Source organism: Mobula birostris, chromosome 5 (genome assembly GCF_030028105.1).
Source record: "Mobula birostris isolate sMobBir1 chromosome 5, sMobBir1.hap1, whole genome shotgun sequence".
NCBI classification, from domain to species: domain Eukaryota; kingdom Metazoa; phylum Chordata; class Chondrichthyes; order Myliobatiformes; family Myliobatidae; genus Mobula; species Mobula birostris.
The window spans coordinates 159,255,473-159,271,966 of NC_092374.1; the positions used below are offsets into that span (position 1 = coordinate 159,255,473).

Here is a 16,494-nt window from a genome sequence, read left to right on the forward strand (position 1 = left end):
TACCCCATATGCCTTCTACTTGTGTGGCAACCTTGAAGGATCAATGTATGTGAATCTCAAGATCCCTCTGTTCCTCCACACTGCTATGAATGCTCAATTAACCTTGTACTCTGCCTTCAAGTGCAAATTTCCAAAATGTATCACTTCACACCTCTCTGGATTGAACTTCATCTGCTGCTGCTCAGCTCTGCATCCTATCAATATCTTATTGCAACCTACAACAAATATTATTCACAACTCCACCAACCTAACAAACTGCTGAAAAGAGCAACATTGCTGTGCAAATAAAAGTATCGCAAAGCATCTCACACAAGGGTAACTAGAATCAGATTCCTAAATGCTCAAGGTGATGGTCTTGAGCACTTAGGAATGCTGATGTGCATAGTCAGAGGCTTTTTCCCAGGGCGTCACAAGAGGATACAGTTTTAAGGTGCTTGGAAGTAGGTACAGAGGAGAAGTCAGGGGTACATTTTTTACGCAGAGAGTGGTGAGTGCGTGGAATGGGCTGCCGGCAACGGTGGTGGAGGCGAATACGATAGGGCCTTTTAAGAGACTCCTGTATAGGTACATGGAGCTTAGAAAAATAGAGGGCTATGGGTAACCCTAGGTAATTTCTAAAGTACGTACATATTTCAGAACAGCATTCTGGGCCGAAGGGCCTGTATTGTGCTGTAGTTCTTTTCTAAGATAATCTTAGGGCAAGTAAAGAAAGACACAATTTCACTGGCAGCTTTTATATCTTTTTTGAAGGTATCGGAATATACTTAGAGCTTGGATGTGTATTTAAGGTGTGGCACAGTTAAAAAGTGAGAAACATAACAGCTGGATCTTCAACTTCCTCACAGACAGGACCCAAGCTGTAAAAATAGGGGACAAGCTCTCCTCTACAATCATTCTGAGCACCGGTGCCCTACAAGGCTATGTACTCAGCCCCCTGCTGTACTCACTGTACACCCATGATTGTGTCGCCAAGTTTCCATCGAACTCAATATATAAGTTTGCTGATGACACAACAATTGTAGGCCGTATCTCGGGTAATGATGAGTTTGATTACAGAGAGGAGATTAAGAACCCTGGTGGCATGGTGTGAAGACAATAACCTATCCCTCAACGTCAGCAAGACGAAGGAATTGGTTGCTGACTTCAGAAGGAGTAGCGGACTGCACGACCCAATCTACATCAGTGTTGCGCAAGTGGAACAGGTCAAACGCTTTAAGTTCCTTGGGGTCAATATCACAAATGACCTGACTTGGTCCAACCAAGCAGAGTCCACTGCCAAGAAGGCCCACCAGCACCTTTACTTCCTGAGAAAAGTAAAAAAATTTGGCCTGTCCCCTAAAACCCTCACTAATTTTTATAGATGCACCGTAGAAAGCATTCTTCTAGGGTGCATCACAACCTGGTATGGAAGTTGTCCTGTCCAAGACCGGAAGAAGCTGCAGAAGATTGTGAACACGGCACAGCACATCACCCAATCCAATCTTCCGTCCGTGGACTCACTTTACACTTCACGCTGTCGGAGCAGTGCTGCCAGGGTAATCAAGGACACGACCCACCCAGCCAACACACTTTTCGTCCCTCTTCCCTCCGGGAGAAGGCTCAGGAGCTTGAAGGCTCGTACGGCCAGATTTGGGAACAGCTTCTTTCCAACTGTGATAAGACTGCCGAACGGATCCTGACCCGGATCTGGGCCGTACCCTCCAAATATCCAGACCTGCTTCTCGGTTTTTTTTGCACTACCTTACTTTCCATTTTTCTATTTTCTATTTATAATTTATAATTTAAATTTTTAATATTTACTATCGATTTGTAATCCAGGGAGCAGGAAGCGCAGAATCAAATATCGCTGTGATGATTGTATGTTCTAGTATCAATAGTTTGGCAACAATAAAGTATAAAGTAATTTAAAAAAGTTTACTTAAAACCTCCCTGCTGGACCAAACTTTTGGTCATCCATTCTAAAATTTCAGTTTAGCTTGGGCATCAGTTTTGTTTGTGAATCAGCAAGAAGATTGTGCTTCAGTGTAGTTGCCATTTAGATGGAAGTTGTCCAAATTATTTTAAGGAACATCTTCAAGATTTAAGGGAAGATCTAGGCAGCTGAAGATGTGCCTCCCAAAAATGTCATGGAGTCATACAACACAAAAACATGCCTTTCAGCCCAGCTGGCCAATGGCAATCTAAGCTCATCCCACTTGTCCACATTTAGCTCACTTCAGTCTAAACTCTTCCTATCCATCTACCTGTTAAAGTACCTTTTAAATGTTGTTCATCTACCTGCCTCAACCACTTCCTCTAGCATCTCATTCCATATACATTATGACCTGGGTGAAAATGTTGCCTCCAGATTCTTAGTACTTGTCTCCACTCTCACTTTAAATCAGAGCTTCCCAACCTTTTTTATGTCATGGACCCCCATGTCTAGCAGACCCCATGGTATGAACTGCTGCCTTTAACATTTGTTCTCTAGTTCTCAACTCCCCAACCCTGGGGAAAAGACAGTACTCATTGACCTCATTTATGATCCTCATGTGTTTAGACACCTCTGCAAGATCACCCCTCATTCTCCTACATTCCAGTGAAAGAAGTCTCAACCTGCTCAGTCTCTCCATAACTCAGTCCCTCGAGTCCCGGCAACTTCCTCATAAATCTCCTCTGCGCTGTTTCCAGCTTAATTGTATCTTTCCAATAGCAGGGTGACCTTAACTGAACACAATATACCAAATGAGGTCTCTCTAAGAATGAAAATCAGGGGATAAGTATTAGCAGTAACAAGAGTTGTCCACTCACCTCATAAGCCTGTCCTGCCATTCAATGGGCTCGGCCCCAGGATTCGTCTCCTCTCTCCCAGTTCCCCACAAACCTCAATTCCCTGATCTTCCCTCCACACTAAGTAACTCAAATGAGCTGGGCTCCACAATCTTCTAGGATAGAGAAATCCAAATATTGACTTTCCACTGCAAGAGAAGGTTCCTACATATCTCTTTTTAAATGACCATCCCTAATCTTGTAACCATTTTTCAAAACTCCAACAAATTCCAATGATGAAGCTGTTAAAATGTTACACAAGAGCATGATTCTTCCTTTCATTACAGACTGAAACATTTCCTTAACACTAGCCTTAATATCAAATTGTAAACAGATTTATTTATATAAAATAGGTGAACCATGGTTTGTTTGATGTACAGCCGAGAGATAAAATAGAAATGGAACTCCTAGTTAATACTTAGTGGACACACTTTTGCAAATGTAATTACCCATCTGGTTTACTGAACCATTCTTCCATTGATCAGCTTGAAGCATGATTGTATTTCAGACCACCAGTTTGTTTGGTTAGGAGTCCCCCTTCCAAACTGAATACAATACTAGCAAATACCTTGGACCAGGAACCATCACTAAACAATACAAAGAACCGATTTCACAGGCAGAGGATTTCACTGGAGTGGGGTTCACGGTAATTACTAATTCCTTTGAGCTTGCGTAGAAGATGAATTTTAACCCCAGCTCAAAGAGGAGTTGAACAGTGGCAGTGCTTATTCTCTCTCTCTCTCCCCCTCTCCCCTCCCCTCTCCCCTCCCCCTCTTCCCCTCCTTCTCCCTCCTCCTCCCCCCCCCACCCCCGCACCCCCGACTTGGTTATGGCTGCAGCTCTTGTCCCTGGTAGCTCAGTGCAATGTTAATCTAAACTATCTGCATAAAACAACACCTAGCACTTCATTACTAAATTTTACCTCTCCAACCTTCATCAAAATCTGTGCAGTACTGCATAAAATAGAAGATAGTTAGGATTGTTGATACTTCTGGTATAAAGATAATTGGGAGCAAAAATCATGAGAAGGAATGGGAAAGAACGTGAACCGTTTAGAGGACAGTATGTTTAATGGAGTACCACAGAGAAATATAGGCTTGACCTTTTCAGTCGGAAGAATAGTTGGAGACCATTGCAGTATGGTGTTCAGAGACAAAATGCAAACATAGGGAATATTTGTTGCACTGATCTAGGGCGCTGGTGTTTGGCATTGATGTTCAGCTGATTTAAGTGCTGAGCCAGATTAAAAAGATTAAAACATGGAGGGAAAAGGTGAAGGATGAACAGTGTTCAGCTCACTAGTCTGTGAGGGTTTACTCGCCTCAGCGCTGAACTGACTCTGCAACTGCAGCCAACAGACTCCTGGACCAGCTGCAGTGCTGAGGTGCCTACGTGGCTGTGAACTCGCTTTTCATTGTTTGCACAATTTGTTCTTTTTTTCACTCGTTGGATACTTGACTGTCATTGTGTTTTGTTTTTTTTTGTGAATTCTATTGTGTTTCTTAAGTTTGCGGCTGCCTGCAAGAAGATGAATCCCAAGGTTGTTTATGGTAGAGTCACTACATGCATTCAAAAGAATTTCTGGACTACAAAGGAGTTAAGGTTTATAGTCAGTGAAACAGAAATAAAAGTTAACTGGAGGACAAAATCAGATCAGTCACAATCTCACTGAATGGCTTGAGGGATGTGTAATCTTCTTTTTCTCATTATAATGAAATTGCTATTAACCTCAACTCACAACATCTTTTGCACTTACTTTCAGGTGAAAAACCATACAAATGCACATGGGAAGGCTGCACGTGGAAATTTGCCCGCTCAGATGAGCTGACACGACACTATCGCAAGCACACAGGGGTAAAGCCCTTCAAGTGCGCAGACTGTGACCGCAGTTTCTCTCGCTCAGATCACCTGGCACTGCATCGTAGGAGGCACATGCTCGTTTGAAGGTGCTTTTGAAGAACAGTGGGGAAAGCAGAGCAGGATCTCTTCCAAACCCTATAATTCAGCTGGGCTGAATTATCAAAGTGGGCATCCCTAATTGTCCGACCGAAGAGACAGAAATAAGTGAAGAGCACTCTAACCTTTGCTGATGCTGACAGTCAAAACTTATCATCAGTGATTTGGTAATTTAGGTTATGTTCACTTGGCCTGTTGTTATTGTCCAGAGATATTCATGAGTTGGTGCATTTTTTAAATAGTTCTCAGATTTTAAATCAGTTTATCTTTCACTACAATTCTTCAACTATTGGATGAGCCCATAGTAACAAGCTGGTACTTAGTGCTAAATGATAGTTCAGAATATAACTGAACCAATCGCTTTTGTTTCTTTTTTGTTCCAAAACTTCTGCCTCACTTGAGAAATGGAAAGGAGTAAAAAGACTAAGGACTTGGTAATATTTTCTTCTACCACGTGTATGCCTCAAAAGTAACTGAAAATGGATAATACAGTTCGATGTTGGCAGCAGTATTAATGAACATGATGGCTTGGTTATTATTCTATAGCAGAATTAATTAACTCCCTCCTCTAGTTGAAGAATTATTTGACTGTAGTGATCTCTGCTAGGTTGCGTACATAATTTGCAGATTGATAGAGGCAATACGGCTTCAGTAACTTGTACACCAACACATGCTATAACTTGGTGTTATATTCTAATAGTATCTTATCACCAGGGAATGTGCATTTCTCACAGGAGCCACTTTGTTCCTGTTTTACATTAATTTATCTAGGGATTGTTTCATATAATGCTGAAGAAGTATATTAACTAATCCTCATTTGTGCAAATTAGCAACATTTTGGGTGGGGAGAGGGGAGATCAAAGGTCAATGGTTCTTTGAACTATTAATTCAGTAGTAGTCCTTAAATTTTCTTCCTTATATTCTCACTCACCCTTGATGGACTACCATAAATACCTGAAGCCTTATATCTTCTCTATATTGGAAAATACCATGGACCATAACTTTGCCAATAAGATACAAATATTATGTTGGCCCAATAATATATTAAAGCAAATTTAACCAATAGTACAGTGTTATATTTACACTTAAGAAAAAAATGTGGATAACATCATGTAACAAAATCTACAATTCAAGCCTTTACTGTGAAGGGAATTTCATTAAGGCCATAGTAGAGAAGTGCTTGCTGTGTGAGGTTTACCATATCACCAGAACATCTTTCACAACTGTGGCATTTGAACTGAGCAAAGTGGCACATTTCACCATCAAATGCTTGCCTGTGCCATTCATGTGTAATATTCATGGTGAACTGTGAAGTGAAAGTAGGAGGAGTTTCTGCAGATGTCCCGCCAAACTCACAAGAAAGAAAGGAATTCATGAGTAGCTATTGCTTCAGACTATTGGTGAAGTAATTACTACAGTTCTACTGAGGATCTGCTATTTCTATGAATTTCTAAGTATATGGGGCAATGTATTACTGTGAAAATCAGAATTGACCGGAAAATGTCTAATGTTATATTGTAAGTAACAAATAAGTTCCACTTTGCTGAGTTTCAAATACAGCAAATAATGATCCAGGTGTGTACTAACTCTATGTGATCAATTCTACAGTTTCACCACACCTTTGGAGAAATCACACAACTTTTCTATGAGTGTTTATCCATATTTTCTTAACAAGTTCAAAAATACTTTCTTAAAAATATATTATAATTACAATAGATGACAATTCATTCCACTCACCTGCTATAAAACAGCAATATAGGAAAAGAAATTTAATCAAAAGTGAAACAGGACTAATAAACAGCTCAGAGCTGTCTGTGTTGATATTTGAAGCCTGCCAGTAGCATCTTCTAGCCCGATTAATGTGACATTATAATCAGAGGAAGGAGGGAAGGAGAGTCAAAGGTGTCCCTCCTTCTAAAGCTGATTTCTTTTTGTCTTTACAATGAGACAGTATGTTTATACAAATGTGAAATTGGAATACCAGTAGTGCAGAATTCATAGTTATATTGCACAAACACTCAATATTATTGGAAGTATTAAACTCCTTCCCTATGTAGTGGGCAGTATTCCTCAAGAAAGAAACTGATATCCTTCATGATGTAGCCCAATGAAGAACAAATACAAAGAGACATTAGGTGCAACATTTTGGTTCTGTCACTCCATGTTCTCTCGGTTTCCATCACAACACTCATTCCACTTATATCAATTCAATATTTACATTAATAAACTGCTAGTCTAGAAGTCAGATTTCTTGTTGCTCTTTAGTTAAGTATAATATTAAAACAAAGATTTGAAATGGGGCGAAACACAAAAGTGTTTGTTTCCTGGTCATTCTGCATTAATCCTGAAATTCAGCTTCCCAGCACAAGTCATGCTTCTGAGCCTTGTATGACTTCAGCATCAAGCACGTATCCAACAAAGTAAACCCTTTGGAGCTTTGCTTGGGAGTGTTAACTTCCAGCTCAAAAAATGCTTCATAAACATTGCTGGGAACTCATTAAAGCTAATCGGACACATACTTTACATTCTTGGGGGCTGCTTCCAGCCAGCAATAAATACTTTCCTACTCACCTGCAGCCATCCATGCCAATGAGCCCCAGATTGAACCAACCCCTGGAATCTCTGGACCTGCACCTGACTTTCCCCAAGACCAGGATTCTGATTACAGGCTCATTCCAATCACCACCCCAAACCATTCCCCATCCCCTATTCCAGATACTTACCTTATCACTGAACTACCCCCTTCAGCATTAAAGGCCACCATCCCTCTTCCCCCATCCCAGTTCCAATTCTGACCTGCACAATTTTAATCTGCAGAAAGGAGTGACGCCCATCCAGTGAAGACCTTGAGAACGACAGTGTTGGATAATGGCACATAATGCCCAATGCCTGGGCTGGTGCACTCCAAATCAAGGCATTAGAGCACATGAAAAGATCCTTCGGCCTACAATATGTGTACTGAATTTTATTAAATAGGCATGAATCTGAAGTCTGAAATGACTGACGGAACAGAATTTCTGTTACAACTGTGAATCTAGTAAAGCAACAATGAAGTTAGTGAGAAATTCAACCTCTGTCACGTACACAACATTCAACCTGATGAAGCTTGCACTTTGAATGCCACGTCTGAAATTTGGCTCCGTTGAAGTCATTAAAGTTGCATTTCAGAAGCAGAGTTCATACAATTACCTCACACCATGTGCTCAGTGTAAACAAGAGGATGGATTTTCATGCCAAAGGGTTAAAGTTGCACCTTAAGGTCCACAATATGAAGGTCTAATTTCTTGAAGGATACTGTCCTTAAAATTACCAGCTCCTTTTGAAGCCACAGAGACACACAATGTCTTGCACTTTGAATTAGTCTCAGATTATAAAAAAGATTTATACAGGGATTAACATCCAAAACTCTCAAAAATAAACATTCTGATATTTTACTGTAGTTGTTGGGACATCTATTTTAAATATAATGTATTATATGTGAGAGTTCAAAGTATTTTGAGAGTCATAGTTTTACATAGGCTGTAAATAGTTTGGGGTGGGAAAATAAATTGGGAGGTGTTTTAGTCCTGAAATCCACCTGGTGAATTTTGCAAATGAAAAATATGAATTAGCCAATTTATGAAAAGGTGGATTTATCCTGCAATAGTTTTTAAACCCCAGTGTTTTCTTCTTTAAAAAAAATAAATCCAATTTTTGAATCTTCTGAAGAAGATATTTTTCCTGGTCTTTGTACACTATTTAGTTCAGGCAATAAGTATGTGTCATGTTTACTAACATATATGTAAGTGTTGTTCTTGTATTTATGTACAATGTATGTATTGTAAATATATTCAGAGCTTTTCATCTTACTGTAAAATGATGGTATCCCCAAAAGTGTAAAGGGAGTCTCTGTAATGAAATTGTGTGGGAGAATATGTTTTGCCCTCGTCTCTTCTGAAAGACTTAAATGAAGTGTTTAATTTTCCACATGTCCCAGAAGTTCACTGTCACTGCTTCGCGTTTCTGTATCCAACTTTCATATGAGCTGAGCTGTGAATTGAAGAATTATAGTACCCATTTTAAATGTATGCATTTGTAATTACCCGAATTATGAATGGAGGCATGAAGATTAAATAAAGTTGCTTTTGTATGTAACGACTCGTTAAATCTTGGAAGATTACAGGACTGTTGAAAATGTGTGCTGAATTAAACATACATTTTGGATGCACATTGATGTCAAATGACAAAGGATAAAAAACAAACTAAATGTATAAATGTCAGCAATCTGCCCTTTAAGTACATGTTGGTGATGAATTAATATGCTTATATTAATATGTATATATGCTGTTGACAAATTAATATATTGTTTTTGTAGCAGGATAAAAAATCCTTCAAAGTTTGGCAATGACAAGATGGGCGGCAAGGTAGCATTGCGGTTAGGACAATGCTTTACAGGACAGGCGACCTAGGTTCAATTCCTGCCGCTGCCTGTAAGGACTCTGTATGCTCCCCCTGTGACCGCATGGGTTTCCTCTGGGTGCTCCAGTTTCCTTCCACAGCCCAAAGACATACCAGTTAGCAAGTTAACTTGCCATTGTAAATTGTCCCGTCATTAGTCTCGGATTAAATTAGGTGGGTTGCTCAGTGGCGCAGCTTGGAGGGCCAGAGGGCCCTATTCCGTGCTGTTTCTCAATAAATAAATGACAAAAAGGTGTGCATCTGACACCCAGTAGGCATCTTGTTTCTCTATTCTATTTTTTGTTATCTATGGCAAAGGCCAAGCCTTTTCTGCATCGACAGTGTGCTGTGTAATGCAAACCTCCAATGCACTTAAATTAAGGTAATCAATTCTAATAGTTCACATAATAATGGACATAATCCCAGAAGACGAAGTTTCTGGAATGAATTATGAGCATCATCCAAAGAAGGCTGTATTCTTGAAATCATTCTTCAATATCTACAGTTGGACAGAAATCACACTTAAATTCATTCATGTATTAAATATTGAGCGCTCTTATGTTAGTTGTGCTTATCAATGGAATGCTGACTCTTTGCATTTTGTAACTGATCAATAATTATATTTAAATATTTGCATTTACAAAATGTCTAATAATATCCCACCTCATATATATGAAGCAAATAGTTTGTCAGAAAATGCTTAAAGATAATTGCAGGAAATGAGATAATAGGAATATGAACCATGTTCAGTTGCTGGAACATTCTCATTAATACATATATGTGTAATACCAATAATCGGTGGCCAGCCGAGGGCATTTAGACGTGACAGAATGTGTGTTTACAAAACTTATGTATTTCACAACTACAGGATGTTCCAAGAAACTTTTCAAATCTTTTAAGGCATTTTGAAGATTAGTCACAAGAGCAGATGGTGCTGGTTGAAGTCTGCTAGCCCGGAAGATCCACAGAAGACCCCACACATCTGTATGCACAAGCAAAGGATGAAGCGGTGTTCCTGCATGTTCTCATGTTGGGTATCAAGGACTCGACAATGCCTTGGTCACCATTGTCTAGGGGCAGGTTTTTGACAGCAAGTAAAGTCAGGAAGCAGCCCATCAAAGCTACCAAAGATATTAACAGGATTAAAATGTTATTGAATCAGGGATAAAGCACAGAAACTGTTTTTTCCATGCTCATGCCAAAAACTAAGCACTCGTTATTAATACTGATGCCATTCTAATTCACTTTAATGTCCCGATATTTCAACAATTGTCTCTCAGATTCTTCTTCTCATCATGAGGGGCAATCCACAGTGGCCAATCCAAACCACATGTCTTTGGAATGTCGAAGCACCCAGAGGAAACCCATGCAGTTATAGGCAGAACATGCAGACTCCACACGGAGAGCATCTGAAGTTAGAATCGAACCTGTGTCATTAGAAGTGGGAGCAACAACTCTACTGGCTGTAATCTTATCATCTAAGACATTTTGAGGTTCTTTAATAATTACTAAAATTGAATGGTTATAGATATTTGTGTGTACAAAAGGATATCAATAAGATTGAAAAAGTGCAGAAAAAATTTACAAGAATGTTGATAAACTTGAGGACCTGAGTCACAGGGAATAGATGAACAGATTAGGACTATATTCTCTGGAGTACAGGAGAATGAGGGGAAATTTGATAGAGGTGCACAAAGTAATGAGTGGTAAATGCAAGCAGGCTTTTTCCACTGAGGTTGGGTGAGACTAAAACTGAAGGTCAAGGGTTACAGATGGAAAAGTGAAATGTTTAAGGTGAACTTCTTCACTCAGGATGTGAGAGTGTGGAGCAAGCTGCCAGCGGAAGTGGTAGATCTGGGTTCAATTTCAACTCTTAAGATAAATTTGGATAAGTACATGATTGAGGAGCTATGGTCTGGGTACAGATTGATAGGACTCTGCAGAATAATAGTTTGCTATGGGCCAATGGGCCTGTTTCTGTGATGTACTGCTCTATGACTGTGACTCATATTCAGGGCACCTGCTTAATTGGGGCCAAAACGTACCGCTGCTTATGTGTCTCAATTAAGTTGAATCCTCTACATGTATATATCTACACACACACATACAATACATGTTTAAAAACTGAATTTTACTATAAAACAGAACTAATTATAATATGCTCACTAAAATAAGACAATTTAAGAAAACTTACATTACCCTTTGTCTTCGAATCTGCAGCTCCTGAATGTCCATTGTAATCAATGGGATCTCCAGACATGCATCAAGTCAGGATGAGAGCTGATTCTAACAGGAAGTGAATTTTATCAACACACTTATGGTTCATATAAGCTCCAACTATAATTTATTTAACCCAGTAGGTGTTACAACATAGGAAATATTTCAACCTCTAAGCCAGGGTTCCCAACCTTTTTTATACCTTTAACCGAGGAGTCTGTGCACCCCTGCTCTAAGCAGAGAGAAAAGGCAAAAGCAAATGGTCTGCCTGAATGTAGACTGTTCACTTCCCCGCATAGATGCTGCCTAATCTGCTGAGCTCCCAGCACTTGGTGTGTAGACTGGTCTTTACCCCACCTAGTTCATAGTGGGTTGATAATTGGATTACTACCTGCTGTGTGATAGCCCTGATTCAGAAGTAAAATTGGTAAAGGACCAGCCTACCCACTATCAAGGACATGTGTACAGAAAGGTGCTGGGAAAAAGCCAGCAATTCCATAAAGGATCAGATCCACCCTGCTCATGGAATGTTTGCAAACAAGAGAAAATCTGCAGATGCTAGAAATCCAAGCAACAGACACAAAATGCTGAAGGAACTCAGCAGGCCAGGCAGAATCTACAGCCGAAATTTCTGGCCGAGACCCTTCATCAGGACTGGACAAAAAAAAAGATGTGGAGTAGATTTAAAAGGTGGGGGGAGGGGAGTGAAAAACACAAGGTGATAGGTGGAACTGGGAGGGCGAAGTAAGGAGCTAGGACGATGATTGGCGAACGAAATACAGGGCTGGAGAAGGAGGATTCTGATAGGTGGGGATAGAAGACCATGGAAGAAAGAAAGGGAGGAAGGAGCAACAGATGGAGGCGATGGGCAGGCAAGAAGATAAGGCGAGAGAGGGAAAAGGGGATGGGGAATGGTGAAGGAGGAGGAGGAGGAGGGGCATTTCTGGAAGTTTGAAAAATCAATGTTCATGCCATCAGGTTGGAAGCTACCCAGAGGTGATGCTCCTCCAACCTGAGGGTGGCCTCATTGCGACAGTGGAGGAGGCCATGGATTGACATATCGGAATGGGAATGGGAAGTGGAATTAAAATGGGTGAACACAAGGGGATCCTGCTGTTTCTGGCTGATGAAGTGTAAGTGCTTGGTGAAACGATCTCCCAATCTGTTGGTTCTCACCGATATACAGGAGGCCACACTGGGAGCACCGGACGCATTATATGACCCCAACAGACTCACAGATGAAGTGTCTCATCACCTGGAAGGACTATCTGGGGCCCTGCATGGTAGTGAGGAAGGAGGAAGGAGGTGTAGGGGCAGGAGTAGCACTTGTTCTGCTTTGCAAAGATAAGGAACAGGAGGGAGATCAGAGGGGAGGGTCGAATGGACAAGGAAGCCGTGTAGGGAGCGATCCCTGCAGAAAGTGGGGGGGGGAAGGAACGATGTGCTTGACGGTGGGATCCCGTCGGAGAAAGTGGAAATTATGGAAAATTGTGTGCTGAACCCAAAGGCTGCTATTTTGAAGAAAGGGACTTCACCATTAGGAGAAATTTGGATAAGTACATGGATGGGGGACTATGATCCAGATGTAGATTCATAGGATTAAGTGGCATAATAGTTTGGCATGGCCTAGATGGGCTGAAGAGCCTGTTTCTGTGATGTAGTGCTCTATAAATATGACTCTAATAAATACTACATGCTCAAAACAGAAGAGTAGTTAAGAGGAGTTTTAAAATAAAACATCACTGTCACTAACATTTGCAAAATAACCTTTCTATTTAACATAAGACTAAGTTTTACACAATCTTTCCTCACCTGACCTGAGAACTTCAACTTTAACTCTCTCCCACCATGTTCTTTGCTTTATCTTTATTAGCCTTCTGAGACAACTTTTAAAATGTTTCATTGCTAATTCTTTATTAGATTGCAGATGGATTTTCAGTGCAATACTCTTAAAGGATTTATCAGGTGAGCAGAAAGTTTCCAAGCAATTACTTATTCATAATTGGATTCCTGTCACAAGGTGAATCAATCTTAATAAACTTCTCTGATCTTACCTAATTGCATCTTTGGGTGGGTTACTAAATTGTCATGAAATGACATTTTGCTTTTAAAGGGCTTTTAACAGCTCAATAATTTTTTGACACTTCTGTGTGTGAGAAAATGAGGCCCTTGTCAGTCAAAGTTAACCATGGATGTTGCATCCTACTAGTCTAGGTACGCAAGCCTGGGCAATACAATATGGAGAGCAAGCTGTTGCCCGTCTAGCAAGCTCCCCGTCTCCATGCATCTGATGAGCCCTAAAGAATGATGAAGACCAATATAGGTACCAGAAGCATCACAGGAATTGCCATTCAGCATTGAACACAATATAGGACTGCCTTAGGGACTCCAGCTCCAGATTTTTCCCTCGGGGTTTACTCCCAAAGCCTTCCCCATGAGTGGGTATATCTGCAAGGCAGCAGAGGTTTGAGATTGGAGTTTTCCTTCTCCTAGATGAGCTGCCAACCACAACTGATGAGCCCCATTTGCACAAAGCAACTGGTTTTAAGGCTCCAATAACCTGCCTTTGCCCGTTCTCCTGTCAGTAGAAACGGTTCTGCTGCGCTTAGTAGCTAAGTCAAACGTGAAGGCCATTAGCTGGACTTGTTTGTCAGAGGCTATTTGAACTACATGCCACTGGAAGCATTTAATAGGTAGTGGGAGCTTGTCAACCTTAAGGAACTATATATATATATTTTATTTATGTATAGTATAGAGTAGTATTAGCTGTGCACATTAATCAAAGGGGTATGGGGTCAACACACACATACACACACACACAATCTCACAGAGCCTTCGTTGGATACCAACTTGCTTTATTTTTCATCAATTTCAGAAGCCTGCAGTCCCACTATCAGCTTCAAGAGCAGCTACTTCCTTTCAACCGTTTGGTTCTTGAACCAACCCATGCAACACTAATTGCAATATAGCAACACTCTGACCATTTTGATACAATGCACTACAATGGACTTGGTTTTCATTGTTCGAAATTAATTCTTTCTGTACAATTCATGTTTAATTTATGTATTTTTTCTTGTGTATATTGTCTCTTTAATACTGTGATGCTGCTGTAAGGAAGATTTTCAATGCACCTGTGCATACATGTGCATGTGATAATAAATTTTACTTTGACACACTGATCCTTGTATTAAAGGAGCTTGTACAGTCTCCCAGCCCTGAAAGTGTAAACATTGACACACTTCTGCAGATATTCATACACAGTCGGGCCTTGACCCATATCATGGTGTGGATATAACCCCAACCTCTTCAATAGTTCATTCATCTTCCTCTATCCCTCGACTATTTATCATTGGGAACTGATGGATGTCAGCTCACCTCAGTCAATTAGCCTCACCAAGAACTCTCCATCTGTCAAACACATGCCTTTTAAATTTATTTAGAGATACAACACTTTTTCATGCTTTCCAACCCAATAAGCCTGTGCCGCTGAATCAGACCCATGTGGCTAGTCAACCTACTAGCCCGTGTCTCTTGGGAATGTTGGAAGAAACAGATGTAACCGAAGGAAACCCGTGCGGTCATGAAGAGAACATACAAACTCCTTACAGACAGTGGCAGAATTGAACCTGGGTCTCTGGTGCTGTAATAAGCCATGCTAACCATTACACTGCCCTGCTGTTAATATTAATTTAACATTAACTTTTAATGTTAAATGTTAGGTTAACATTAGCTCCTTACAGGAGAAGAAGTGAGCCAGTAGGGTTGGTCGGTACCATCTGAGGGGAGTAATGCTCATAGTGATTTTTGGCAAGGTATACATCTCTAAAGTTAGAAACTATGTGATAGCATTGCACCAATGGTAGCTTTATTACTTCAAATAAGTCATCACTTTTTGTATATATGCCATATAAACATCAGTATAGCAGAAAATGTTACCCCACCCCCCAAAAGGTAAAAAAAAACCTAATTTGGAGAGATTTCTGGAGTTTTAGCAATGTCATGATATTTTCCATATTGTTGTATCAAATCAAAACAATCTTAAGTTTTTATCATAGCATATAGAATTACAGAACAATAATTCAAATGTGGGCTTCCACACGGGCATAACCTAGGCCCCATTTGGTTGTAAAATGTATATATTTAATCAGACTGCTTTCTGAAGTCTGAACTTTTCACACTCATAGTCATAGTCATACTTTATTGATCCCGGGGGAAATTGGTTTTCGTTACAGTTGCACCATAAATAATTAAGTAGTAATAAAACCATAAATAATTAAATAGTAATATGTAAATTATGCCAGGAAATAAGTCCAGGACCAGCCTGTTGTCTCAGAGTGTCTGACCCTCCAAGGGAGGAGCTGTAAAGTTTGATGGCCACAGACAGGAATGACTTCCTATGACGCTCTGTGCTGCATCTCGGTGGAATGAGTCCCTGGCTGAATGTACTCCTGTGCCCAACCAGTACATTATGTAGTGGATGGGAGACATTGTCCAAGATGGCATGCAACTTGGACAGCATCCTCTTTTCAGACACCGCTGTCAGAGAGTCCAGTTCCATCCCCACAACATCACTGGCCTTACGAACGAGTTTGTTGATTCTGTTGGTGCCTGCTACCCTCAGCCTGCTGCCCCAGCACACAAGAGCAAACATGATCGCACCTCTCTGAGATGGATGCCTGGTTCTCACAGTCTGCCAGTCTACACATGTCAGTACACCTAATGCCATTTGCAACACACATACATCTTGGGAGTGAACATTTTTTTGGACAGTTACAGACCAGTAGATTCAGGACGATATCGGGTGCTGGCTGGCCTTCCATCCAGTGCACCACCAACTGTTCAGCTTCCTCTTCTCTCTCCATCTTCCATCCTCTGCCAACAGGGCTTGGCACTTGTGGGTCCTTCTCCAAACATCTTCTCCATATATCAGTTGGCTCACTGTGCATGTTTTGTTAAGCAGTCCTTGCATGGTGGGAGTTGATGACTTGTAATTTTTTGGCACAGAAAAGGTGATACCTGAGCTCATTGACCTTGGTGGTCGATGCTTTTGGGGCATACAGGAGACATGTAAATACC

The 16,494-nt window shown here is 40.6% G+C and overlaps 1 protein-coding gene across 3 annotated transcripts in view; it reads left to right on the top strand.

Annotated features, from left to right (window-relative positions):
* Positions 1 to 8,881, top strand: part of LOC140198006 (Krueppel-like factor 12) — a 304,097-nt gene extending 295,216 nt beyond the window's left edge. For all 3 annotated transcript variants that reach the window (XM_072258789.1, XM_072258791.1, XM_072258790.1), the window contains one exon: positions 4,571 to 8,881. In XM_072258789.1, the coding sequence (XP_072114890.1) occupies positions 4,571 to 4,752 (182 nt within the window). In that variant the 3' untranslated portion in view covers positions 4,753 to 8,881. The remainder of the gene's footprint in view (positions 1 to 4,570) is intronic.
* Positions 8,882 to 16,494: the final 7,613 nt, after the last annotated feature.